The 26728-nt window shown below is 46.1% G+C and overlaps 1 protein-coding gene across 2 annotated transcripts; it reads right to left on the reverse strand.

Annotated features, from left to right (window-relative positions):
- Positions 1 to 1627: 1627 nt before the first annotated feature.
- POGK (pogo transposable element derived with KRAB domain) lies at positions 1628 to 16716 on the reverse strand. 2 transcript variants are annotated; one of them, XM_030824035.1, is made up of 6 exons: positions 16522 to 16716; positions 15037 to 15170; positions 9389 to 9515; positions 8535 to 8633; positions 5707 to 7192; positions 1628 to 3517 (listed from the first exon to the last, which is right to left on the reverse strand). In XM_030824035.1, exons 2-5 carry the CDS (start codon positions 15166 to 15168, stop codon positions 5721 to 5723), a joined length of 1830 nt encoding a protein of 609 aa, XP_030679895.1. In that variant the 5' UTR covers positions 15169 to 15170; positions 16522 to 16716; the 3' UTR covers positions 1628 to 3517; positions 5707 to 5720. The 2 variants fall into 2 exon arrangements, with proteins under 2 accessions (XP_030679895.1, XP_030679896.1); XM_030824036.1 differs by having other exon boundaries at positions 16357 to 16673.
- Positions 16717 to 26728: the final 10012 nt, after the last annotated feature.

Consider the following 26728-nt stretch of genomic DNA (forward strand, 5'->3'; position numbering starts at 1 on the left):
ACTGCACCTGGCCAGGTATGTAATTTCTTATGTATAGATTAAGACTTCTTAAAAATAAAAATCAATAGCTTAGTTTCAGTTCTTGGCACAAGCCATTAGTTTTAGGTGAGAAACTACGTAAGAATTTTTAGGGCTTGGAAGAATTTGAACTGATACTCGAATATAGTTTTGGTTTGGACTACTCATATACCTGGGCCTTAATGCTGCCTAGGGAATATGTGTGAAATTTCATAGTTCCATAGATGGAGAGGCAGCCAGGAGCCTGGACCATATCCTGCTGTCCATTGCAATGTCAGGTTCCATAGGCTGTATGGCTGTATGTACAGCACAGAGGAAACTGCAAACAGGAAAACTTCTCACTACTCTCTAGGACGTGGCCTGAATTCCTAGTCACCTACCCACCTGGTGGGACCATAGAATGCTGGAAGACTCCCTTTGCCTCATGTATTTCAGGTCTACACTCTACTATCTGCTCTCCATGCCAATTTTCCTATGAAATCATTTTCTAAAGAGAGGAGATGGGGTGAAGTGCAGGGCAGTAAGGTAGAAACAGTAATACTTAGCATTTTCACAAGAGCCCCTGAAACATCTGAACTCTGTCCACCAAAGGCTGGTACCATATATAACAACACTGCCAGCTGTGGGGACTCTTGACTGCAATCTCTTCTCTAATTAGGTTAAGAAACAAATGCTTATTATTAGGTAGGTTAAGAAACAAATGCTTATTATCAAGCATCATGTAGAAAAATAATTATTTTAACGAGGGAAAAAGCTGTTGGAAACCATATAATTTCAGACTTAGAATAAAACTTATTTTTTCCTGCAGGAATTTATCACTGTGCAAAACCAGGTGATAAGGCCGGCTGTATTTTACCGGGCAGGTGAGAGGACTCGCTTAGCATGTTCTTTTGTTGTTGTTCTGAATTTAAAAAAAAACAAACACATTTTAGGTTCAGAGGTACAAGTGTGCAGGTTTGTTATTTAGCACGTTATCACCTTTATCACCCACTTCTCTCATCAACCAAGGACAAACACTTCTTCTTTCCATTGCCTGAAGTGATGACCACAGGTAAATGCCACGTCCTACCATGCCTTTGACTCATTCCAAAATGGCTCTGGGAGGAAGAGTAAAGAGTAAGGAAGCTTTAGTCTAGGGGTCAGACTTGGAGAGTGGCTCAGCATTTAATGCTGATAGGTTGAAAAGGAAAAATAACACTGCCAGATTATTCCTGGAGAATCGACTACTACTTTATGGGCACTGTAAATTGTCAGGACTAATTTTACTAAAAGTGCATAATTAAGACTTATGGGTTCATCATACTTTCATTTAAAATTCAGATCCCTTTATGGGATTTCTTTCATGTGATTTTGGTAATGAACCACTGCTGAGAGCATACAAACATGACTGAGGAAAAAAGCTATTTATGCCAAACTTGCTCCACTGCACACTTTCTTCCCTGTGTCTTCACAGATACCAGTATTACTTACGCTGCATCTCATGAACACTTTTTGATTGAAAGATGTAATATATTGGTACCAAACTGGATGGAGAATAAGGTGTAGCCAATACCTTGAATGTAACTTTTCACAATGCTAATAGGTAAAGAAATAAAACCACCATAGCCTATTGTCTTCATTATCAAAGTTTATTGATGGGGTCAGTTCCTATCTACTAGGGAGTACAACTGTATCTCAATATGTGCTATAGTAATTCTAGGGTAACAGCCATTCTGCAAAATAGTTGTACTGGGGCTCTGTTAGGCATAGATCATAATTAAGTCAGTGGAAGAATGAGCCCAGAGAAACCCTGGCAGCAGAGCCGTTACTCTAGGAAAGTTCCAGTGCTATGCAACCTGTAAGGCATCATCGCTTAGCTGATGATGAGACTCACGGAGGTGTTGGTGGAGCGAAACAGGAGTTGAACCCATTTTCTACTCTTCTTGGCAGGGTAACTATGGCTCCAAGGAAGAAACCCAAACTTAGGTCTTGTAAAATCTTTTAAGCTCCCAAAGCAAGAGAAATAAGACATGAAGAAAGAGCCAGTAACTAGGACAGATGAAAAATTAGGTGGAATTGGAGGGAATGGAAACTTCTGGAATGCAAAGTAGCTGGGTTTAGACGCCATTTGAGATGACCAAGAATACAGTACAGGTAAAAGCAAATGGGGCAACAATTCAAATATTGACAGTTGTTCAGATACTAGAGGTTAAGTAAAATTTCCCCCCTTAGGGGAAAACTGGTTTAAAAGGATCAGAAAGGTGAATCAGTAACAGGATAATGAGTACCTGAGTAGAAATAGGTGTTTCAAGATGCCAAGAACAGTTTAATATACAGGTGAGCTGAGTCTACAGGAAGGAAAAAGTGGTTATGGCAGCCTGTTTCCAGATTTGATCATTGGAATGACATTTCTAGCAATGGCTTTGTCTGTGAGGTCCTGGCATATTTTTTGTAGCACAGATCGCTTTAAAGGAATGTTTTCGTAAACTCAAACTTATGTGGGAATGCAAATTACTATAGTGTAAAAATTCAGTGACCTCCCACTTATTCCTGCAGGGCAGGAGATCAGAAGTCTTAAAACAGCTGTGGCTAAAAGCCCAAGCCCTCCCACTGCCCCTGTGATAAAAATATTAAAGAAATTAACAAAACAAGCATCAGATGAGTCAGTGGGCCTTGTACCATGTAGACAACAGATAATTTATAGCGACTTCTTCTGCAGGCAGCCTGAGAAACAAGAGCTTGCATACGAAATCCTGCCCTATTCATTAAATATAACAATGAAAAAAACAGGGCCATTAAATGAGACCCTAAAAAAGTCTAGCTGCCAATCAGGTTGGGAAGATAAATAAAACAGCATAGTTTATTTTAACCTATGTCTTCCACACTAACCTAGTTTGTCTATAGAAAAGCCATCTGCTGGCACCAGGCCAGTATGTCTTAATTTTCTTGTTATTCTAAGTATCTCATTTTTCCAAAAGAGGAAATGTGTAAGTAGCAGGCGTACATAGGTAACACATTTCTACAAAGCCTTCTCTGTAGTCTTGACCTGTGTGGGGACAGGGTCTACTTTTGGAAGCATTTTCAAAGGCAGAATAAAACTTTACTTGAGGTTTTCTCCACAGAAGGACACCAGAGTTGTGCCCATATGATGAGTCCCTTGTTGGTGTTGAACAAATTGTCTTTTCTCCAGGAAAGAACCTTTGTTCGTTCATATTTACAGGTTTCTTTTGATGGACAGATGGAGTAATCTCCAAAACAAGAAATGGGGCAGAAGCAGTTTCTTTTCTGATCATGTTTCTGATGAAATGATAGGTCCTAGACTTTTCTGATACCTTGTATGGTGTGGGGAGGGGCTGGGCTGTGTCCTGGGATGGATGTACAGGCTGCTGTCTGGACCCGGGCTGTTCAGAGCCCCGTGGCCTTTTCCTGATGTTCCCTGCGCATCCAGCGCATCCACACTTTCAGGAATAATCATCTTGAGGAATTTCCTCCCCAGGTGTTTAAATCAGAGTTCCATTTGCTGGAAAACAGAGAGAACCTAAATGAATTAACCCTTGGCTTTTTGGTATAACTTTTAACAAACATAGTAATTCCATCATTCAGATTTCCAAATAGAGGACAAGAGGTAGTTTATGCCCACTTGGCCTCCCAAATCTCTTGTTCATTGTGGAATCTGTCTACTCCCATCGCTTCCTCAGGAGCTGCAGAGAGAATTGTGGCAGTCTAGAAGAGCAAAAGCTCATGACCAATATTAGGGGCCAACATTCATAAATGCAACTTAGCATAGCTTTTTCTCCTTTCCTCTTCTGGAAGTTTTTAATCATGTCCCTGAGGTGGTAAGGAGCTTAGGAAATTAAAAGTGCACAAAAATGTTATCTAACAAGGAGAGGGAAAAGCAAAAGGTAAATGAAGAAAAGATGGAAACTCAATGTAATTCAGTTTGATATCCAATGCAGGCAATGTCAGGGTCAGCAGAAAAGGGAGGCTGGATTCATGGGGTTTCTCAAAGCGAGGAGGACCCAAGGGGGAAAAAAAGCAATTTTGGTGATTTTAAATTTAATAGAAGAACTTCTTGCTCCATTGTAATTCCAGGGATCCCAGAATTACAATGGGATTCAGCAATATGAGTACAATTTAATTTGGAAGCAAGGCAGGAGACATAAGTCACTCTTTGAAACACAGATGGACTTATATAGCTGAAGTGGGTAAAATAAGGCTCCCATTAGCATTTCATTTGGAGAAAAAAGCAAGGAAGATGGAAATACCTAATTATACTTTAAAAGAAAGAAAAAGAATGTGTGAAGATGGTTGACGGTTTCAGGTCCTCTGTAAAAGAGGTGGCTTCTTCCTTCATATAAAATACTGTCTGGAGGATCAAATTAATTTATAATTAGGGAGATAAGAACGAAGAGGTAATAAATTAATTGTTTGTTCTTTGTGGGTGTCCCCCCTGCTGTACATGCTCATCCTCCTCCTCTCTGGAGGTGTAGGTGGGTGGGGTCATTTCACTAGTGTTGTCTCAGTTAGGCCTCCATTCCTACTTTCCTTTGAAAGCTGTTCTTCTTGTGTACTCAACCCAGAAAATTCCAGGCCTATTGTCCTCAGCCCTCAAGCTTTACTCACTAGAGTCCTAGATATGCACCCTGTTTTATTTTCTTTTTTTGGTGTAAAGATTCAGTTTAAAAATACCTTCCTTCAGACATCTGCTGACTATAGGAAATTATTGTCATAGCCCATGTGAAGGTCATAATGAGACTAACATGATGTTTTCAATCTCCTGAACTCTGTAGGGAAAAGCAAGCAGAAGCTATTATTCTTACTCGCTGGTGGCATACTGTAGACAGCTCCAGGACTGAGACCCAAGGCCCGGAGGACACTGTACTGAAGGCACACTTAGTGCTCTCCCTGTGTCACGGTCTTACAGGCCAGCAAAAGTGAGTAAAACTGTCCCAGCATGTCAGTTACACATACTGACCCTAAATGTTCAGCATAATTTAAAAGGGAAAGAAAAAAGTTGGCTTTTCAGACAAAATTTTGTGTGAACTGCACAATGTCAGACTATGCTTCTTTGGGTCCAAATAATTTCAACTTTACAGCTCTCAGATGTTCTGGCAGCTCATTCTTTGTTCATTTCACCTATTATACAAGTGTTTCTGGGTCCAGGCCACAGAGCAAAATAGACACAAATAAATCAAATAATAAATGTTTCATATAAAGGAGAAAATGCTAATGGTCTGTTATCTATACCAGCAGTCCCCAACTTTTTTGGCAGCAGGGACTGGTTTCATGGAAGGCAATTTTTGCAGGGACCCAGGGAGTGCCGGGTAGTGGGCGGCAGGATAGCTTTGGGATGAAACTGTTCCGCCTCAGATCATCAGGCATTGAGGAGCCTGCAACGTAGATCCCTCACATGTGCGGTTCACAACAGGGTTCGTGCTCCTATGAGAATCTAATGCTGCTGCTGTGACAGGGGGCGGAGCTCAGGTGGTAATGCTTGCTCACCTGTCGCTCACCTCCTGCTGTGCAGCCCAGTTCCTGACAGGCCATGGACCGGTATGGTCCGTGGCCTGGGGGTTGGGGACCCCTGATCTGTACTACTGCACTGTAGGCTCTAAGGGAACTTAAAAACAGAAAAATAATGGAGAGAAGGTGTTTGTAGAACACAGACATGTCAGCAAAGGCACTGAGTATCTACTCCTGAGTGGTTACCTTTCCCTTTCCCTTCAGTTGCCCTCAGCCATGCTTTCGGTGTCACATTCTTTGGGTGGTTCTCCTCCTCCTGGCAACTCACTCTCGATTTCCCACAGGACATCGTCTTCTTCCTCCAAGTTGCTGGAGATATGGCACTTCTTGAACCCTTGGACGATGGACTCACTTGAGATGCTATTCCATGCGACCATGACCCACTCCAGAAAGAGGCCCAGGGGTGGCTTCTTAGCATTCCCAGTTGGGCTCAGCGCCAGGTTCCCAGCCAGAAGCCAGTTGGAGTACTGGGCCCGCACACTGTCATTCAGTGGCTTGTAGACCACAACATCCAGCACCTGAAGCTGTGAGGTCAGACCCCCTGGGATGATCACCATGTCAGTGTTCATGCTTTCCATGGAGTTCTTCACGGAATCTGTGGCATGGCCCCGGAAGCCATTCAAGATCAGCATCCCTCGCTGCTTGGGCACTGCTCCTGTCCTCCGTCTCCACACCACTTCCAACCAGTCCTGCATCAAGTCTTCAGTCATCCACCCATACCGGTGGCAGCGGATTTCCATCCCACTGGGAAACTTCCCCGGGGGGATATACGTTCCCCTCAAAATGATGTACGGTGGTAACTTCCTCCCATCAGCCAAGACACCAAGCATTGCTGTGATTTTCAGTTTTTCCCTGCCTGGTGTCTTGACCAAGACAGGCTTTTCGCCCTGGTTATCAACAGTTACCCGTGACGGCACCTCTAAACAAATGGGCGTCTCATCTGCATTCCCCATCTGAGCTATCTCATAGTCATGCGCCCTGCGCAGAGCCAGGACACTGCGCTGGTAAGTGACGAGTTTCTCAGTCAGGTCTTCTGGCAGGTGCTGGGGCACGGGCACTTTATGCCTCAGAGACAGGTCATACCTTCTCATCATTCTTCGACACCAACCCAAGCTTGCCTTGAACCCTTTCTCTGGAATGTTCATTTCCTGGGCGATTTCGAGAGCTTTCAGCTGCATCGCCTCCCGGGTGATGGGGTCCCCTTTGGCCTGCATGTATCTGACATATTCGGCCACACGCTGGTCCACCAGAGCAAACCTCCCATTCTTGGGGCCTCGGAATGCCCGCCGCATGGCGTGGGCGTTTTGAAGCTGTGGCTTCACTTTGCGCCAGTCTCGAACGTTTTTTTCCAATACTCCAAACTGCTTGGCAGCCTGGCAGTTGTTGGTGCTCTCAGCGTATTCCACCACCATCAGCTTGAACCCTGCGTCATAACTGCGGCGCATGCCCCGGCTGAACTGAAACTTCCCAGCTATGTCATCAGCCGAGAGGTCATACCCTGGGAAGCCCATGGCCATGTAGAAGGGGTACCCCTCAGTCCACTCGGGCAGCTCTGTGATATCCCGAGGCAGACGGAGGCCAAAGCTGTCAAAGTGCTGAGGCTGAGGAAACTGGGAGGTAGCATTCATTGGGTTTGGCCAGTCTGGAGGCTTTACATCAGATTCTTCATTTTCTGGGAGACAAATAGTGAGGGGCAAAAATAATGCCAGTAAGTAAAACGGCTTATACCCTGATTTTTGGGGGTTGAAATGCTAAGAATACCTTAATCTGAAGTTCACCAAAAGTAGTAACTTTAATAACAGGTAACATTGCCTAAGTCCTTATCCATATGCCAGTTTATATGGACTACCCACACCTAGTTCTCTTAATAACTCTTAAGTATCACTGTTCCCTCTTTGCAGATGAAGAAGGGGAGGCTACAGAGGTTACATAATGCACCAAGGTAGCCAAGCCAGAAAGTGGCAGAGCTGGGAACTGAACAGAGGCACCAAGCTTGGACCAAATAATTTGGGGGCCATGTTTGCATCAAAACACTTTTTATGTGAATGAGAAGCCAAATGTTAACCATACTACCATATAATATTACAGAGATGCATCATGGCCTGAATCATATCCCTTTAGAACCAGGAAAACCTATAGCAAAAACCACACTTAGCAAAGTTAAGCTTATAAGGCAGAAAATTAGTTCTTGCACATTAACGGTGGAACCGGGTTTCACTTTATATTTAGAAGGTGGTCACAGAAGTTGAGTATGATTTGGGGAAATTACCCTATCTCACCCAAACTAAAATGTCATCAGTTGTAGGATGCATCATTATGTGCCACTAAGAAAGAAAACACTACTAATTAAGCTATGACATGCCACTGATTTTAAGAGGCATTCTCAATTTCAGAGACAGTAAAGCAATGGGAGAAAAACATGTCTCAGAGTCAGTGAAATATGGCATTTTAAACTCTTACTTCCGGAGAAAAGACAAAACTATTTTGGCCGTCTGGAGGCAATGCCATATTTATTCAACTGCGGCCTCAATAACCATTTTTCTTGACAAAGGACTAGGTACTTCTTAGATACATTTGCTCAAATGTATGCTATGACTGCTGTTGCTTTTTCTATCCAGTATGAGATGGACAGGGAGCCAGGTAACTCAGGAAGCATGCTTCCTCTCACTACTCTTAGTTTGCAGAGGCACATGGTACGCTACTGAGGTAGCCCTGTTCAGCCAGAAGGTGCACTGGACCCAGCACTGCACAAGCCTCATTTTGCTTCATCCACAAAGAAGGTCATACATCGAGTCTTTTTACTCAGAGCTGATAGAGGAAGAATGGAAGCTCTGAGGTAAAAGCAGTTGCCTGTTAACACATTGTCACACATTTAGCACTGCAAAGAGGGAGATTTCAAAACTCCAAAACCCATAATCCTTCTACCTCTTAAATACCCCATGGAATGTACACTGAAAATCCCACTTCACAATGTTCCCAGGTGGATGGACACTGAACTGCTTTACTTGTAGTACCTGCAGAGGTGCCTCCTTGGAGCTGCCACTCGTCAGAATTCTGAGACTCCTCCTCCCCTTCCAAACGGGTGATCATGTCTGGCTTAGGGAATGGGAATTCTGTTTATAGGAAATAAAATCGGTAACAGCTGTGTGTTACTGTCCTGGAGCACTACCAAAATAAGTACTTTAAAATACTTAAGAGCCACTCTCCCCTTCTTTGTGAAAAACAAGGGGAAAAAGGCTCAGGGATACTTAAAGAAAAAAGATAATGGAAAATATGTCTCTCTAAGGGAATGGGTAGATCTCTCCTAATGAGGGACGGTATTGGCACCAACAATAAAAGAACTGCATTTAGCAGGGAAGAGGGTGAATGCAGCTGTTGATCCAATTAACATTTTGGTATCTGTATAAGCAAACTGGGAAATCTCTTCAAATGATTACATTCTGCTGATAAGATGTGTGATATCAATTTGGGGTGGAAGTTGGGGAGAAGAGCAAACAGTCTTTGGGAGGGTATGTCCCCAAATTTCTGAGGCTGACAGGGTAACATTAACGCCTGCCTTCTCTTGTAAGGAACAGTGAGGCACAGGCCCAGATCCATGGTGACACTTCTAAGGTTATATGGTTTTTATCCTTAAATGTGAATGCCTGGGTTGAATGGGGGCAGTTCTGAGGCAGCACGGGTTGCCGAGTAGGACGACACAATATTTATATACTGCCCAAATCAAAAACTGGAATAAACGGGCACGGACATTGAGGAGGCAGAGTCTAAGTTCAGGAGACAGGGACATTGGATATACCAGAGAAGAGAGGCATGGGAACAATTCTCTGGGCTCAGAGCTTCCAGGAGACAAAGGAAAACAAGGCTTTACCCAGGGACAGGACAGTTTCATAATTCATCCTCATGACTTCCCGGTAGAGGGCCTTTTGTTGCTCCGTCAAAACTTCCCACTCCTCATCGGAAAAATATATGGCCACCTCATCAAATAGGGCTGGTACCTGGAAGAGTGAACAGCCCTTTCACAATGACAAACAGGCACATGCAGACAGACTTTCAGAGCGGACAGGACCTTACAGACAGCCCAGCACAGCCTGTCCTCTCACAGGTCAGGTGAGGGACCCTGACCCAGGGGCAAATGGACTGTCCACATTCATACAGCTGCTGGAGGCCAACAAGGGCAAGAGCACAGTCCTTCTGTGCCCACCACAGCGGCTGCCACTGTCAGTTCAGATAAGGTAAGCAGCACTTTGAGAAGAAAACTAACTCCCTACCATGATCACCGGTTGGAGGACACTGGGACATTGTACCCTCATGCACTGTGGTGAGAGCTGCTCACGGCTCACCTCTGACCCAAGACTTAAGCCCCCCACACCCAGACCAAGTGTTCCACCAACACACGCACCCCCAATTCCCTCCCACCCCAGAAAAAGACCCTCGGCACCGGGCGGGGTGAGTTGGGTTTGTAAATCTGAATAGGATCACTGCCCTCCATGAGATCTTTGTGGGTTTCCAGGGCACTGCATTTCCAAGGGTACTAACCAAAGTGTTAGACTTGGAACCCACAGCTGCCCAGGGAGGAGCCACTGAGAGAAGGGGCCCTACTTGGCCTTTCCAATCCACAAGAGCATGAAGAGGAAGAAAGAAGGGCTAATTACAGCTTAATATATGTAATGAGATGCCAGAGCAAACTCATTCACTTTGATCCTGGACCAGGTAGGCAGAAAGCCCAAAGGACTGCATCCCTCCCCTATTCCTCTGCTTCCTGGCCCAGCACCAGGGGGCTCCTCAGTAGCCCAAGGCAGCCGAGCCACCCAAACCAGCCTCCTGTTTTTGTTTTTAACTGTATTTCTTATTTCAGTCATTAAAAATCCTACTCCAAAGCTCATCCTATTTAGTGATAAGAAGGCACTGGATGGCTTGTTTCAGGCTGGTTATTTCGTATTGTTGCCTTCGAAGCTATTTCCCAAAGCTGTATCTTGGGTCTGGGTGATTATGATAGTTTTTCCTCAGCTTAGAAAATCAGTGTCCATATGCTATATAGCCTGCAGCCACTTCAGGGGTCAGGCCATCAGTCACTTACATACATTGGCCTTTCCTCCCTGACCCAAGGAAGCCCCCTTGTTCTCTCCCCACCTCCACAGCACCTCACACATAAGAAGCACGTACTAGGAAAGGGCCTGTAACTGCTTCATTTATTCCCCGCAACGGGCCTGTAGAGGAGTAGATACGCCTATTTTTTTTTTTTTTTGAGATGGAGTCTTGCTCTGTTGCCCAGGCTGGAGTGCAGTAGCACGATCTTGGCTCACTGCAACCTCTGCCTCCCGAGTTCAAGCCATTCTCCTGCCTCAGCCTCCCTAGTAGCTGGGATTAGAGGCACATGCCACCATGCCCCTACTTAATCAAGGAGAATATGGGGTTAAAGAGGTCTCATTTCCAGGCTAATGTCATAGCCAATAAATGGTGGGGTTGCGTTTTGGGCCCACCACTGCCTGACCCCAAGGATCCAGCAATACCAAGCACAGCTGCCTCCCTGATGACTAACCCTCAACTCTCCCCAGCTCTGTGCTCCACTTGTACTCAGCTGTGTGCAGTTCTCTGAACAACCATTCCCTGACGCCCCCACACCTTGGCCCATATTCTCCCCTGGCCTTGGAGGGCCTCCCCTTTCTTGGTCTGGCTGACACCCACCCATCTTCCAGGACTCAACCCAAAATCCCTGCTCCCCAGGAAGCCCACTCTGTGCCATGCTGTGAGCACACCCACATGTCCCTGAGATGCCCTGGGCTCCACACTGCCGGAGCACTCATCACACTGCAGAATTCTTTTGGTTGACTTGTCTGCTCCCTCCACTAAAATCTGAGCTTGTTGAAAGCAGGACCTGTACTCACTCCTTTTTGCTTCCCTAAGCCTAGGACACTTCCTGTAGCTAGTAGTCACTGAAAAATGTGTTTTTGAATATACAATCTAGGCAAATCTCTGGATTTCCCTTCTCTTGTTCTACTTGGAACTGTTTCAAAGAATCATTAAATTTTATCTGTCACAAAACCAAATCTACTCTTTGGAGTAAGAATGGACAAACACCCCTAAGTGTGAAATATGAGGTAAAACGGCTTCGTCTCCAGGTTTTCCTCAGACTTCCTCGCCCTGGAAAGCCAGTCAGCCCAGGAATTTTCCACCCCACTCCTTTCCCAGTTCCCAGGCTTTTAAAGAACTGTTTCTTTGGCCTTTTTTTCTCCCTGGGAAGTTCCAGATCTAGGCCATACCTATTTATAGTCCCTTTCCCTTTGCTGATAAAATGGGAACAGGACTGGCTATGCCTGTCATTTCAGAGGGGCCATCAATACTCTTAGGGGGGGTAACATATTCTAGGCCTGGTAAAAACATCAGGTATCAGGAGCCCTGAAGCTGCAGGAAGAAAGCTGGGGGCTGGTGCAGGATTCATCTCCTCCTATTGATGACTGAGCCACGGAGGATCTTCAAACAAGCCCACATTATGCTCCAGAGGCACAGTGTAGTGGCTTAGAAATTCTCCTCACAGCAAGCCTCTGTGAGAATGGAGCGATCCTTCAGCCAGGCCCTGCTGCGCAGGCCTCCCCTCGCTCCACAGAGGCCTTTTATCTGGCTCAACACAGCAGAAGGTAAACAGGGCCGGCCCTGGGCAAAACTGAGAAGTCAGGCAGTCTGTGTACCACCTCCAGACACCCCTTCTTGGCCTTGCAGGTAGGGACCCTCAATCCCTGCCCTCCTCCCTTTCCTCAGAAGATCAAGGGCTCACTGGATAAGTGTTCTTCCTCTAGCTTGTGTGCACTGCCTTGCTCTGCTCAGGAAGTTGGCATTCCAATGCTATCTCAAAGGGTAAATGTTGTAAAGTGCTTACACCTTGCACAGTCTCGCTAAAGCCTTGCAGCTACCCAGCAAAGACGCAGGGATCTCGGGGCAGGGGGTAGTTTGTACTGATCCACTGATGGAGTGCCTGCTATGTGCCAAGCACTGTATAGGACACTCAATCATATAAATATATTCTCTCACTGAATCCTCTAAACTAGGGACACGGGGATCACTACCTCACTTTTATGGGTAAGGAAACAGAGTGGTTAGGTAACTTGTCCAAGGTCACAGAGCTAGAAAGTCTGATGCCAAAGCTTTGCTTTCTTAGCAGGCCACTCAGGCCTTAGCATGGTGGCTGTAGAGAGCCTGAGGCCTCCCTTAGAAAGATGGGCTAAGGCCTCATTCCACAGAGCTAAGGAGAAAGCTCAAACTCGCTGGCATAGCACTCCATGTCCTCCTGGCTGGCTCTGGCCCCTGGCCTGGCCTCCTATGCCTGATCCCCTTCCACTCCCTGCCATGAGTTTCAGGTTCCAGCTGCAGGAGCTGCTCCTAACTCTGCACCCAAGCTCCTCTCCCCAGTGCTTTTGCCTGTGCTGTCCTCTTGCCTGGAATGCAACCCCCTTCCCTTCCCTTGGCTGATTCCATAATGACTAAGACTCAGTTCAAAGTACATTTTTTATTTTTTCTACTTAAAATTGTATTTCTATTTCAATTCTATGGAATTTGATCCTAATATATTATCATAGTTCTTATGCTTGAAAAGCTTTCACTGATCACCCTAACATAATTCTCTATAACCAAAATACATATTTTAAAAACAGATTCTTTTCTTCTAATTTAATGCTCTAGAGCAGGGTTTCTCAACCTCAGCACAACTGACATTTTGGGCCAGTTACTTCTTTGTTGTGTGTGTGTATGTGTGTGTGTGTGTGTGTGGCGGGGGGGTGGCATCCTGTGCACTGTAGATGTCTAGCAGCACCCCTGGCTTCTACCCACTAGATGCCAGGAGGATCTCCCAGTCCCCAACGCACCCCCCACCAAGTCAGACAAACAAAAGTGTTTCCAGATATTGCCAAATATCCAGGGGTGGGGAAAGGGGGTAGTGTTTCCAGATGTTGCCAAATGTCCAGGGGTGGGGGCAAAATTGCTCACTGTCAAGATTAGGCCTTGTCCAGGAAGCCCCGGAGTTCTCAGCCTGAATGAGGCATCCCCCGATCTTGGCTCCTGGTGCATCCTTGCAGACTTCCACCACTGCACTCTGCACACTATGCTTACTAGTACTTATGTTTACTTTCCTGCCTTGCTCACAAGGCTGGAAATTCCATCAGGAAAAGAGCCTCTCTTTATGCCCAGCACTGTGCTTGCTAACTGTGGATGGATGGCTGATTGCCTGGAGGCCACAAATGCCCAATCCCCAGCACCACCAGCTGCTGGACTCCCTCCTCCAGCCCTTCTGGTTACATCCTTCCTTCCCCACCCAAGCACGGTTGGTCTTCATCTTGCTCCTTCCTCACTGTCCCAACACATTCACTTTTATTGCACCTGTTCTCCAAGGCTCTCCATTTAGATGTTCTAGGTTGACCAATTTAGCCTCAAAGCCCTGAGTTTCGACTGCCTTGAGGTCTTGTTCCAGGCTAAATGGACCTGACGCCTGCTCGGATCAGAATTGGGAAGAAGGATGTGGTGGGCAAAGAACACTGATGAGACAAAGGCAGCGCAGCATCCACAGCTAGAGTGGCAAACTGAGACCCTGTGGTTGCACTGCCTTTTTTTTTTTTTTTTTTTTTAAATTAAGGTATAGCATACATATGGTAAAATGCATTACCTTTAAGGGTGGAGCTCAGGAGACCTGTTTTGAAGAACAAATGTCAGTGTTCATGTGTATCCTTAGGGCAAGGCAGATAATCTTTCTGCATCCCAGTTCCCTCCTGTGGTAGGGAACAATTTAGAAGTACCATGCTTGTATGGATAGGGGCTCTTCATGGAAGCAAAGGATACTATGTATACTGACAATGTTTATACACAACAGAAAATAAGCGGAGAAAAGGAATGTCAATGTGTTGCTTATTTAAAATGTTTACTATTCATGCCTAATTACCAAGAAGTCCAGTAACTACGGTGAATAACTATAAATATCTACTGCATTTGCATTTGTATAAACTGATCTCTATGATACTATTCTGCGTGTATACCCTGAATCTCTGTATTCCCTGCTGCCCACCATTTCTATCCAGGTCAGCTGGACAGGCAGCTCTCCTGTGTGAACTGTGGTAAGAGGTGCTCACACAGAACCAACTAGCCTAACCTCTCATGTCAACCCAATGACTCGAGTCTTATTTAAAATGGTTCCCTTCAACCAGCAGTAAGTCAACAAACATTTACTTGGTGCCTACAATGTGCCTGGCATCAAACACAGTGCAGGAGAAGTGGGTGAACGAGAGACAAGGTCCTGGCTTCTAGGACTTCCAATTGAACGATGACAAGCTACATGGCTGAGGGACTGTTTCCATAACCACCTCCTCCATTCTTTGCACTGCCTTTTAAAGCCACAGAGCTGTTTTCTCAGGAATGCAAACACACCGGGCTGGGCTATTTTTACTTCCCACGTCTGTCTGAGGAGGAGACTTAAAGCAAGCTGGGCTCTCAGGCCTGCATCTGCTGGCTGTGTGGACTCCACACCTTCTTACTTACCCATCCACCCTCAGAGCAGATTCGTACTTTCTGCATGTCTGCCGGGCTGTCCTCTAGTTCCCGGCTCTGAATCTCTTCTTCCTCTTCCTCTTCTTTCAGGGTCAAATTGAGAGGGTAGGCTGTGGACTCCATCTCTGCAAGCAAGATTCAGGTTCAGAAAAACCAGGTGTCACTGTGACCTCCCCAAAGCCTGTGATGGGGGAGGCTGAGCCACATACAAACCTCTTTAGCCCCAAGCACTGTTCCCGCTGGAGGGAAGTAAGGAAACAGAGTCGGCCAGGAAGCTACAGGGTGACATGTTTAATTATGATAAGAGAGGCTATGGGTAGATAACATATCTGGCTGCCTTCAAATATTTAAAAAGCTATCTGGGGAAGAGAACCCAGACTGGTTTGTAGAGACTGGATGGCAGAACTGAGGCCGGCCAGTGGGTAAATATTCCTGGAAAAGGTTTTAAGCAGTGAGAAAGGCAGTACTTTCTCACAGACAGTGCCACCCAGACAGGAATCAGAGGTAGGGGAAGAGTGCTGATTTCCTATCAGTGAAGGTGTCTGAACACAGATTGGACACTTACTCAACTGGAACGGGTGCTAGAAGCCAGTTAAGCATGGGCGGAGCGGTTGGCTCAGTAGGCCCATTGCCTGGATTTTCCAAATTCAAAGGTTCTGTCCACGAGCTGGTTCAGAAAATAGGGTCATTCTACCTTAAGGGACTTTGCAAACCCAGGAGTCAGTGACTAACATAGCGAGGGGTATGCCTGGATACCCAAAAAGGTGCAGAAATCGGCTGGGGCCCACCCCGACAGGGAAATAACCCATTGCCTCTGGGCTGCAAATTCTCTATTCGCTGACTCTTGGCCAGTACAAAGGGCCGCGCTCCTGCCCTCCACGGGCGCGGGCAATTCCTAGGTGTGGAGTGCGGGTGCATCTTGAGGGCTGCATCGGGGGACCTCCAAAGAAAAGATCCCTCTGGAGTTCAAAGTCGGTTCCTTCGATATTTCCAAAAAAGATAGGCGAACGCGGCATGGATGGGTCTAGGCTTCAGATGCCTGCAGCTGGGGCCCGAACTTGGCCGCGGTCTCCCTGCCGGCTCCGGGGCAGAGGTGGGAGGGGCCGCCTCCCCGCGCTAAGGTGCCGCAACCAGGGCCGCCGCCCGCCCTGCCCCGCCTGCGCCACCGCCGCCGCGCCCCCGGGCGCGTTCGGATTTCTCCAGCCATCTTGCCCCATTTCCCTTTCTCCGCGGCCCCGCGCCGGGAGCGCTTCCGCCGCCCCCTCCGCCCGGCCCGCCTCCCCACCTGGCCCCCTCCCGGCCCCAGCGCACCTGCCGGGCGGCGAAAGCCGGCGCCGCCCGCCTCCCCGGCGGGCCCGCAACAAAGGCGGCGGCGGCGGCGGCGCAGCCTCGGCGCTCCCGCCCCCGCCGCGGCCCAGCCGCCCGGGACCCGGGGGAGGGGCCGCGCCGCCGCCGCCCCCGCCCGCGCGCACTCACCGCCGGGCCCAGCGGCCAGGGCGCGGGGTGGGGACGCGAGGGCTCCGGCCCGGCTGTCACAGCGCCATCCTTTCCGCCTCTCCGTCCTCCCGTGCGCGCGGCCCCTCGGGAGGGAGCGGGGAGGACACGTGGTGGGAGGAGGGAGGGTCCGGCCCGGAGCTGAGGGTGTTGGGAGGCGAGGGGAGGAGCGCGGCTGATGTCAGCAGGCCTCGGCGGCGCCGGGGGACGGAGCCCGCGCGAGCTCCGGGGCCCTCCTCTAGGCGCGGCTTCCGGCCGGTCCGCGCGCCGTCCGGGCAGTCCCTGGCGGGCCTGGGCAGCCTTGCCCTCGGCCTTCTCCTGCCCCGCCCGATGCAGGCCGCTTCCAGTGCTGCGTGTGACCTCGGCATGGACGAGGCAGGAGGAGCCCGGATTGATTTTAACCGAGCGTAGCGTGGGCGCACAGTTCCATGTGCTCATTTGCAGTCACCAGCGGGTTGCACTTGCTTGGACGAGCTCTCCAGGCGTTCTCGCCGCGCTTCAGGGAATGAAAGGCTAGACCGACAAGAGCGTGTAGGGGCATGAGGAGGGGTCTTTGGGGAAGAATATTCGTATTCTGGCAGCAGGCTCCTGTCCAGAACTTCGTCATATACATGGAGAAGGAACTTCCTGATTTTTGTAGCTGTTGCTTAATATCCCAAGCATGTAATCCCTTGGACGAAGTGGGTGTATAGAAAGACCTTTCTTCTCCAAAACGTCCAAAGCAGTTGTTTACTCTCGGCTCTGTGGACAATACAACAAAAGTGACCCGAGAAGCCCTGAAGCCCTTTTCATTCCAGAAAAAGATTCTGGGTATGGGTTTTTGTTGAGAACTTGTTGAAGAAAAAATTATTCTGACACATGTTAAAACAGTAAGGAAGACTTTATACAGGGTTATTGCTATAGGTGTAAAGATGATCACACTAGGGGGAGAGATGAGGTCTAACACGGAATACAGAAAGGACAGCTGGGGATGTATAGCCAAGGAGCAGAACGAAGGGGTCAGTAGATGGAAAGTTACTGATACGAGACATCGAGCACCTAGAGGGATTCTTGCTGAACCCACTTAACAGGATTCTTGCTGAAGGCAGGCTAGGGAGATCGTATATCAAGGGTGGGGGAATGAGAAATTTGATCAGATATCCAGGGTGATCAGATATCAAGGGTGGTGATTTCTCTCTAACCTGACTTAGCAGGATTCTTGCTAAAATAGAGCTGGGCAGGCCAAAGGTTCGGGGGTGAGTGGTCAGGGGACCAGGGTGGAGGCCTGCTGAAGAAGAGGGCTTAAGCCTGATTAAACTTTGGTCAAGGAAAGAGTCCGTCAAACTCTTCAGATTGTCCCTGAGACCTGAGTATCTGTTGGAAAAGACCTGTCTTTCCGAGTTTTCGTGGCCACTACTACTTCTATGTGAATTTTACTTCTCTCTGTCATGGGAGAGGTCACTGTGCACTGTGCTCTTAATACATAAAATGTAGCATGACATAGCATACACATTTTGGAAGTGCAATCACGGTGACAACCCAAGACCATAGAAGATCTAATCTGTGGGTGGAAAAGATCGTTCAAATATTGGGAGGGAGGCTAGAATTTATTTTTTTGTTTTAATGAACAATTATTTTTGTGTAAAAGTAAGTATTGGTAGAACAGGAGTGACATCTTAGTTTGAATTGATTGACATTGCCCTCTTAATTTTTCTGAGGAAATGGTAGATTCAAATAGAAAGTGAGGAGGGCATTAGGAAGGGAGAAGAGTAGTAGGGATGTTGCTGGCACCCCCAGGATCTTCGAAAAGAAGTTAATACAGTTTTGAGATAGACACACACACACACACACACACACGAAAAACCCTACTATGTTAGAGTTTTAGTCTCTGAGAGCCCTCATGTTCTCATGGGCTTGGATTAGGTGTCCCTGGGAAGAAACTAACAGTGACCCACCCGAATTCTTGACTCTGAACCCACAGCCCCATGATCTCAATTACTGTTAGAGGATCCACCTTTTTACGGGTCTGTAATTGCTAACAAGACTTACTCTAGGAGCAAGGTGCTGGCCTAGGCACAATACACTGCAGACTCATGTTTAAGTGGTTTTCTAAGTCATTGTGCTTCTCTCTGCTGGTGTTTCATCTACAAAAAGAGAGTTGAACCATATATTGTCCTAACATTCCCTCAGCTCTATTATTGTTCCCATTCTCCATAAGACTTTATCTGAGTCTGAATGGGGAGTTATTGAAGCCAGTCTTTGAGACAGTGCATTACTCTGGTAATTCAGTAGGATGAGTTTCTCTTAGTTGGTGGCTAATATCAGCCGAACATCCATTTAATCAACATAATAGTTCTTTAATGATGCTGTTGGTCTGACTTCATCCTTCCTCCTATTGAATTATTATAGTACATAAACCATAGGAATTCCAAAGGGCCTCAAATTTTACAAAATACTCATTTCTAACTGTAGTGTTCCCTGGTGAATACACATTTCTGATTTCCTTCAGAGAGGCCCCACGGCCGGGTCAACATAGCCACTGGCCCACATACGTCTATTCCTCGGGGACTGCTGTAGACTGAATTAATAGTCTCGGTACTTTGTGTCCCTGTGGTAGTGTTATAAGTCACACCTTTGCTGAGGTGTCATGTGCAGAATGTATTTCAATGCCACTTCACTTGGCCTGCTTCTATGGTGAACTTCAGCCAATGGAATGTGGGAGGGAGTGACTGTGTGTGAGTCCTGAGTCCTAAGAAGCCTCAGAAGTTTCTCTTTGCACCTCTAGGAGCTTTTGATCTCTGCTATGACAAAAGCATGCTTGAGCAGTCACTGCCCCTCCAACTTCGGCATCAGAAGGAGGCATGTGTTACAGAGCTATCCTTGCTAACATGAAGACCAGTGACAATTAGAAGAGATTATTGTTGTTTTAAGCTACTGAGGTTCTGGGGTGCCTTGTTATAGAGCAATTTTGAGGGTGTAGCTTATTGAGATGATGACAAGAGGCAACCTTGGCCTTAGGGCTCCCAGCCTTGGCCCTCAAGGGGTTGCTCTGAAGCAGGAGAAGGAGAATTGACCATTTTGTGGTAGATATCCTCAGGTATGTGGACAAGGAAATCCTAGATGGAGAGGAAAGGAGGAGAGAACCAAATGGGGAAGGAGCATCACTGCTGACTGTATCTTTCTTTTTCCTGGGATTCTGGCACTTCAGAGAAAGAGCAAGATGTGAACCCTAGCCCTAGAAATTACCCCATAAGAAGCCAGGCATGCTGGCTTGTGTCTGTAATCCCAGCTACTCAGGAGGCTGTAGGAGGATTGCTTGAGGCCAGGAGTTCAAAACCAGCCTAGTGGAGTTCAAAACCAGCCTAGGAGTTCAAAACCAGCAACATAGTGAGACCCTATCTTTTTTCAAAAATATTACCCAATAAAGCCAGAAGTTATTCCTGGGACATCTTGATAAAATGGTAAGGAAAATCCTGCTCTGGTCAGTTCCTTGGAAGGACTTAGAAGTTCTTGGAGAGGAGGTGTGTTGTTAGAGCACCTCAGAGAGTTAAGGAACACTCAGTGGTTTCTTTAGAAGAGGAAAGGGAATTATAACACTTAGGGTCATACTATTATAGCTACTGTAACAAACAGACCCCAAATGCATAAAGGCACAAACACAACAGAAGTGTGATTGATGTAATAGTCCAGCGTGTTTCTGTTCACAGGTGACTCCTGATGCTGTGATTTAGGATCCGTGTTCCTTCTGTCTTTTGGCTTTGTCGCCACCTGGGGCCTGTGGTTTTCTCCATCTGCTAGAGTGAAGGGGAGAGAAAATGAAGAAGGCACAACCTTTTCTTGCCCCTACAGTGACACATGTCTCTTTTATTCACATTCCATTGGTTGGGATCAGTTACATGGTCACACCTGTACGAGAAAAGGTTGGAAAATGTGTGTGTTATCTCCATATAGAAGGGGAGTAGAGGGAGGGAGGGGGAGGAAGGAGGGAGGGAGGAAGGGAGGGAGAGAGAGAGAGAAGAAGGAGAAGAAGGAGAAGAAGAAGCAGAAGAAGAAGGAGGAGGAGGAGGAAGGAAGAAGAAAGAAGAAGAAGGGAATTGGCTCATGTGATTATGGAGGCTAAGTCTCACAGGGTGCTGTCTGCAATTTGGAGAGGCAGGAAAGCTGGTGTTATAATTCAACCTGAGTGTGAAGGCCTGAGAACCAGGAGCTCCAATGTCTGAGGGCAAGAGAAGATGGACACCCAGCTCAATAAAAACTTTTTGTTCTATTCAGACCCTTAGTGGATTGGGTGATGCCTGCCTATGTTGGTGAGGGCGGATTCAAATACTAATCTCTTCCAGAAATACCCTCACAGGAACACCCATAAATAATGTTTTACCAGCTATCTGAGCATCTCTTAGCCTAGTCAAGTTGACATATAAAATTAGCCATCACAGGTATGATATTTCTAGGTGTAAACTTTTTGATATTTATTCTGCTTGGTGTTCCCTGAGTTTCCTGGATCTGTTTGGTTTGGTGTCAATTGCTAATTATGGGAAATTCTCAGCTATTTTTTTCTGTTTCTCTCTTTCTGTCTTCTCCTTCTGGTATTTCCATTATGTGTATGTTATACCTTTTGTAATTTTCCCATAGTTCTGGTATTTTTTTCTTTTCTGTTTTTTTTTTTTTAATTTTTTTTATTTTCAGTTTGGGAAGTTTCTTTTGACATATCTTCAAGTTCACTGATTCTTTCCTTGGCTGTGTCCAGTCCACTAATGAGCACATTTAAACATTCTTTATTTCTATTATGATAGTTTTTATTTCTAGAATTTCCTCTTTCTTCCAACTTCCATCTTTCTGCTGACATTACCCATTTGTTCTTCTTCGTTGTTTACTTTTTCCATTAGATCTCTAAGCATATTAATCATAGTTATTTTAAATCTCAATTTTCATAATTCCCAACTATTTGCCATATCTGAGTCTGGTTCTAATACTTGCTTTATCCTTTCAAACTGTGTTTTTTTGTTTTTGCCCTTTACCATGCCTTGTAATTTTTTTCGTTGAAAACCAGACAAGATCTATTAGGTAAAAGGAACTGAGATGAATAGGCCTTCAGTGTGAGGTTTCATGTATATGTGGCTGGGAGTTAGACTGGGTTTATTGTTTGCTGTGCTTGTAGTGTTGGAGTCTAAAATTTCCTCTCGCGCCTGTGTTTTCATCTGCACTGCCGTCTTTGGATTTCTGTAGACTCTTTCCTAAATACAGTCTGAGGCTTGCATTTCTTTTATCCGTAAGCCGCTGTTACTAGACAGGTGCCTGATTGACATGGTGGTAGGATTTGGAGGGAGAAGAAGCATTCTTTGATCCTAAGATTAGGTCTCAGTCTTAGTGAGCCTGTGTCCCTGGGCTGGGACCTTCACAAGGGCTTCTCAGCTTCCTCCCTTTCCCCGCTAAATGAGACAGGAAGAGCAGGCTGGATTTAGGCATTTCCCTTTCCCAGGTCTGGTAGACTGGTAAAACCCATGTTGTTTAGGCTCTGATAAAATAGTTTCCCTTGAGGGCAGGCTATAGTTGAGAACTGAATGCTCTGGGATTGTTTCAAAAGGGTTAGTTGTCCCGTTCCCCTTGCCAGAAGCATTAGGGGAACTTTCTCTGATTTTAACCCTGAGAACCTGATGGAGCTTCTGGAGGTAAAACTTCTGAATGTGTGGGGGCTCCGCCACAACTGCCCCTCCCCTGGTGGGGAGAGGTTACCTTGCCTGCAAGTCCACATTGAGCCTCTGACAAGTGTTCCTACTGTACTGGCTCCAGCAGTGGCTTCTGCACCTGTAAGCCATGATTCTCTGTATCCCTCTGTCTCTCCATTTGTTGAGGTGGCAACTTGCCCTGTGACCTCCATTTTCTGATGGATCTAAAAAAAAATGTTAATTTTCAGTTTGTTCAGCATTTTTTCTTGTGAGGATGGGAGTTACTACTTCTAAGCTCTTTATATGTTTGGACTGGAAACTGCTTCTCTTATTAGAAAAAAATTCTTTTACTCATGGAAGAGAATGAAAATCACTTGAAATTCTCATCAAACACATATAACTGATGAAAATGGTTGTTTCTTAGGAAAAGCTGAGGGAATGACATCAACTTGTGGCTCAGTGAAGATAACTAAGTTAGCTGATAAATATATGAAATGTAATATTTATCCATTAGATGTCCAAATTTTCACTGAAGGAATGAATTTAGAGATTTTGGAGGAGTAAATGGGTGCTTACTTGTTGTTTAGTCTTCTCTAAATGTCATTGCTCCCAGCCTAGCTTTTACTAGGAGCTAGAAAGAAGACAGTTCTCTCATGAGAGAGTGAAATGCTGGTGTCTTATATTGCCCACCGGAAGATTCTAAGTGCTTTGGAATCCACTTCAGCAGAGAAAGAGTTGATACCTAACTACAAAATTACAAAAATTAAGTGGCCTGGATAAAAAGGCATCTGTAGACAAAGTCAGACTTTTCTTCATAAGTAATTTTAGATCAGCACGTTTGGTGGAATCCCTAAAGTTCTGAACTTCAAGCATGGTAAAATAATTTTGATCTGGAAAAATTTTAAGCATATGTTAACAGTTTGTTAGCAGTGGCAAATATCCCAGTTACTGGCAGCAAATGCATATGGGTCTGCAGCAACCTCAATTCTTGCCTCCTCAGAAGAAAGAATTTGACAGAGGGAGATAGGCAGAAAAAAGAGACCAAAGCAAGTTTCAGAGTAGGAGTTGAAGTTTATCAAAAAGCTTTAGAGCAGGAAAGAAAGGAAAGTATACTTGGAAGAGACCCAAGTGGGCATCTTGGAGGTCAAGTGCTTGGTTTAACGTTGAACCTAGGATTTTATATACTGGCCTACTTCAGGCATCTTGCACCCCTTTCCCTTCATTCTTCCCTTAGGGTGAGCTGCCAGCATGAGTGGTGCCCTGCTTGTGCTTTGAAGGTGAGCATGCATGGTGTGTTTACTGGAGTTGTATGCAGGCTCACTTGAGGCTTTCTTCCCCTTTCCGGTGGAATGCCCCTGGAAGGTCATACTCTACCATTTTGCCTCTTAATGTACATGCTTTGGTCGCAGCCAGCACCAGAGAGAGGCAGTTTGCCAATAGATAAAATACATGAAATTGGTAATCGGCAGCTTCCAATAAGATCTCAGGAACTGGGCAAGTGGGCTTGCCAATTATCATTTTAGAGAGGTAGTGTGACAACTGCCAGACTATCACCTGATGGTTGCCTGACATTCCTGGTGGGTTGGGAGAGCCCTGTCCTGCCCTGCTCGTGCTTGACTAGCTACCTACTGTAACAAGCTGTCTTGTAGAAGTTATAGAAGAGTACTAGTCCCATGAATATAATTTCTCATCTGCTATGGTTTGGATGTGACTTGTCCCTGACAATGTGATTGTGTTGAGAGAAGTTTGTGTCTTGAGGTATCCACCTTCATGAAAGATTCATGATGTTCAATGGAGTGAGTGAGTTCTGACTCTAGCAGGAAGAGAGCAGATTTAACAGAGTAAACCAAAAAGTATCTGAGACAGGTCAGATTAATTTAGCGGTTAGTTTTGCCAAGGTTAAGGACCATGGCCTGTGACACAGCCTCAGAAGGCCCTGAGAACATGTTCCCGAGGTTGGGTTACAGCTTGGTTTTATATATTTTAGGGAGACAGAAGCTATGGGCAAAGACATAAATCAACACATGGAAGATATACCTTGGTTCAGCCCACAAAGGCAGGACTTCTCAAAGTGTCGGGGGCTTCCAGGTCCTAGGTGATGTATTGGTTCGTTTTCATGCTGCTGATAAAGACACACCTGAGACTGGGAAGAAAAAGAGGTTTAATTGGACATACAGTTCCACCTGGCTAGGGAGGCCTCAGAATCATGGCCTGAAGCAAAAGACACTTCTTACATGGTGGTGGCAAGAGAAAAATTGGCAAGATGCAAAAGTGGAAACCCCTGATAAAACCATCGTATCTCGTGAGACTTATTCACTACCACAAGAAAAATATGGGGGAAACTACCACCAGGATTCAATTGTCTCCCACTGGGTCTCTCCCTCAATACATGGGAATTATGGGAATACAATTCAAGATAAGATTTGAGTCAGGACACAGAGCCAAACCATATCATTCTGCCCTTGGCCCTTGCAAATCTCATGTCCTCACATTTCAAAACCAATCATGCCTTCCCAACAGTCCCCCTAACTTTAACTCATTTCAGCATTAACCCAGAAGTCCACAGTCCAAAGTCTCATCTGAGACAGGGCAAATCCCTTCTGCCTATAAGCCTATAAAATCCAAAGCAAGCTAGTTACTTCCTAGGTACAATAAGGGTACAGGTATTGCGTAAATACAGCCATTCCAAATGGGAGAAATTGGCCAAAACGAAGGGGTTACAGGACCCATGCAAGTCCAAAATCCAGCTGGGCAGTGGAAGTTTAAAGCTCCAAAATGATCTCCTTTGACTCCATGCCTCACATTCAGGGCACATTGATGCAAGAGGTAGATTTCCATAGTCTTGGGTAGCTCCACTCCTGTGGCTTTGCAGGGTGTAGCACCCCCCCTCCTGGCTGCTTTCACAGGCTGGCATTGAGTGTCTGCAGCTTTTCCAGGTGCACAGTGCAAGCTGTCAGTGGATCTACCATTCTGGGGTCTGGAGGACAGTGGCCCTCTTCTCACAGCTCCACTAGGTGGTGCCCAGTAGGGACTCTGTGTGCAGGCTCTGACCCCACATTTCCCTTCCGCACTGCCCTAGCAGAGGTTCTCCGTGAGGGCCCCACCCCCACAGGAAACTTTTGCCTGGGCATCCAGGAGTTTCCATACATTTCTGAAATCTAGGTGGAGGTTCCCAACCTTAATTCTTCACTTCTGTGCACCTGCAGGCCCAACACCATGTGGAAGCTGCCAAGGTTTGGGGCTTGCACCCTTTGAAGCCATGGACTGAGCTGTACCTTAGCCGCTTTTAGCAATGGTTGGAGTGACTGGGATGCAGGGCACCAAGTTCCTAGGCTGCACACACCATGGGGACTCTGGGCCCACCCACGAAACCATTTTTTCCTCCTAGGCTTCCAGATCTATGATGGGAGGGGCTGCCATGAAGACCTATGACATGCCCTAGAAACATTTTCGCCATTGTCTTGAGGATTAACGTTTGGCTCCTTGTTACTTATGAACATTTCTGCAGCCAGCTTGAATTTCTCCTCGGAAAATAGGTTTTTCTTTTCTACTGCATTGTAAGGCTGCAAATTTTCTGAACGTTTATGCTCTGTTTTCTTTTTAAAACAGAATGCTTTTAACAGCACCCAAGTTACCTCTTGAATGCTTTGCTGCTTAGAAATTTCTTCCATGAGATACCCTAAATCATCTCTCTTAAGTTCAAAATTCCACAAATCTCTGGGGCAGGGGCAAAATGCTGCCATCTCTTTGCTAAAACATAACAAGAGTCACCTTTGCTCCAGTTCCCAAAAAGTTACTCATCTCCATCTGAGACCACCTCAGCCTGAACCTTATTGTTCATATTACTATCAGCATTTTTGTCAAAGCCATTCAACAAATCTCTAGGAGGTTCCAAACTTTCTCACATTTTCATGTCTTCTTCTGCGCCCTCCAAACTGTTCCAACCTCTGCCTGTTACCAAGTTCCAAAGTTGCTTCCACATTTTTGGGTATCTTTTTAGCAATACCCCACTCCTGGTACCAATTTACTGTATTAGTTTGTTTTCACACTGCTGATAAAGACATACCCAAGAATGGAAAGAAAAAGAGGTTTAATTGGACTTACAATTCCACATGGTTCGGGAGGCCTCAGAATCACAGCAGAGGCAAAAGGCACTTCTTTTTTTTTTTTTTTTTTCAAGACGGAGTTTTGCTCTTGTTGCTCAGGCTGGAGTGCAATGGCATGATCTCGGCTCACTGCAATGTCTGCCTCCTGGGTTCAAGCAATTCTCCTGCCTCAGCCTCCTGAGTAGCTGGGATTACAGGTGTGTGCCACCATGTTTGACTAATTTTGTATTTTTAGTAGAGATGGGGTTTTTCCATGTTGGTCAGGCTGGTCTTGAATTTCTGACTTTGGTGATCCACTGCCTCGGCCTCCCAAAGTGCTGGGATTACAGGCATGAGCCACTGTGCCTGGCCTAAAAGGCACTTCTTACATGGCAGCAGCAAGAGAAAAATGAAGAAGCTGCAAAAGCAGAAACCCCTGATAAAACCATCAGATCTCAT

The sequence above is a fragment of the Nomascus leucogenys genome, chromosome 12 (genome assembly GCF_006542625.1).
Source record: "Nomascus leucogenys isolate Asia chromosome 12, Asia_NLE_v1, whole genome shotgun sequence".
Taxonomy (NCBI): domain Eukaryota; kingdom Metazoa; phylum Chordata; class Mammalia; order Primates; family Hylobatidae; genus Nomascus; species Nomascus leucogenys.

What these genes read in the sequence shown, in the direction of transcription:
- POGK (XM_030824035.1), bottom strand. Translation starts at nt 15,168, where the DNA reads ATGGAGTCCACAGCCTACCCTCTCAATTTGACCCTGAAAGAAGAGGAA. An exon ending in TCTGCTCTGAGGGTGGATGG is followed by an intron (nt 9,516 to 15,036) that starts GTAAGTAAGAAG and finishes TCACTCTTCCAG; the next exon opens with GTACCAGCCCTATTTGATGA. An exon ending in CCAAGGAGGCACCTCTGCAG is followed by an intron (nt 7,193 to 8,534) that starts GTACTACAAGTA and finishes TTTGTCTCCCAG; the next exon opens with AAAATGAAGAATCTGATGTA.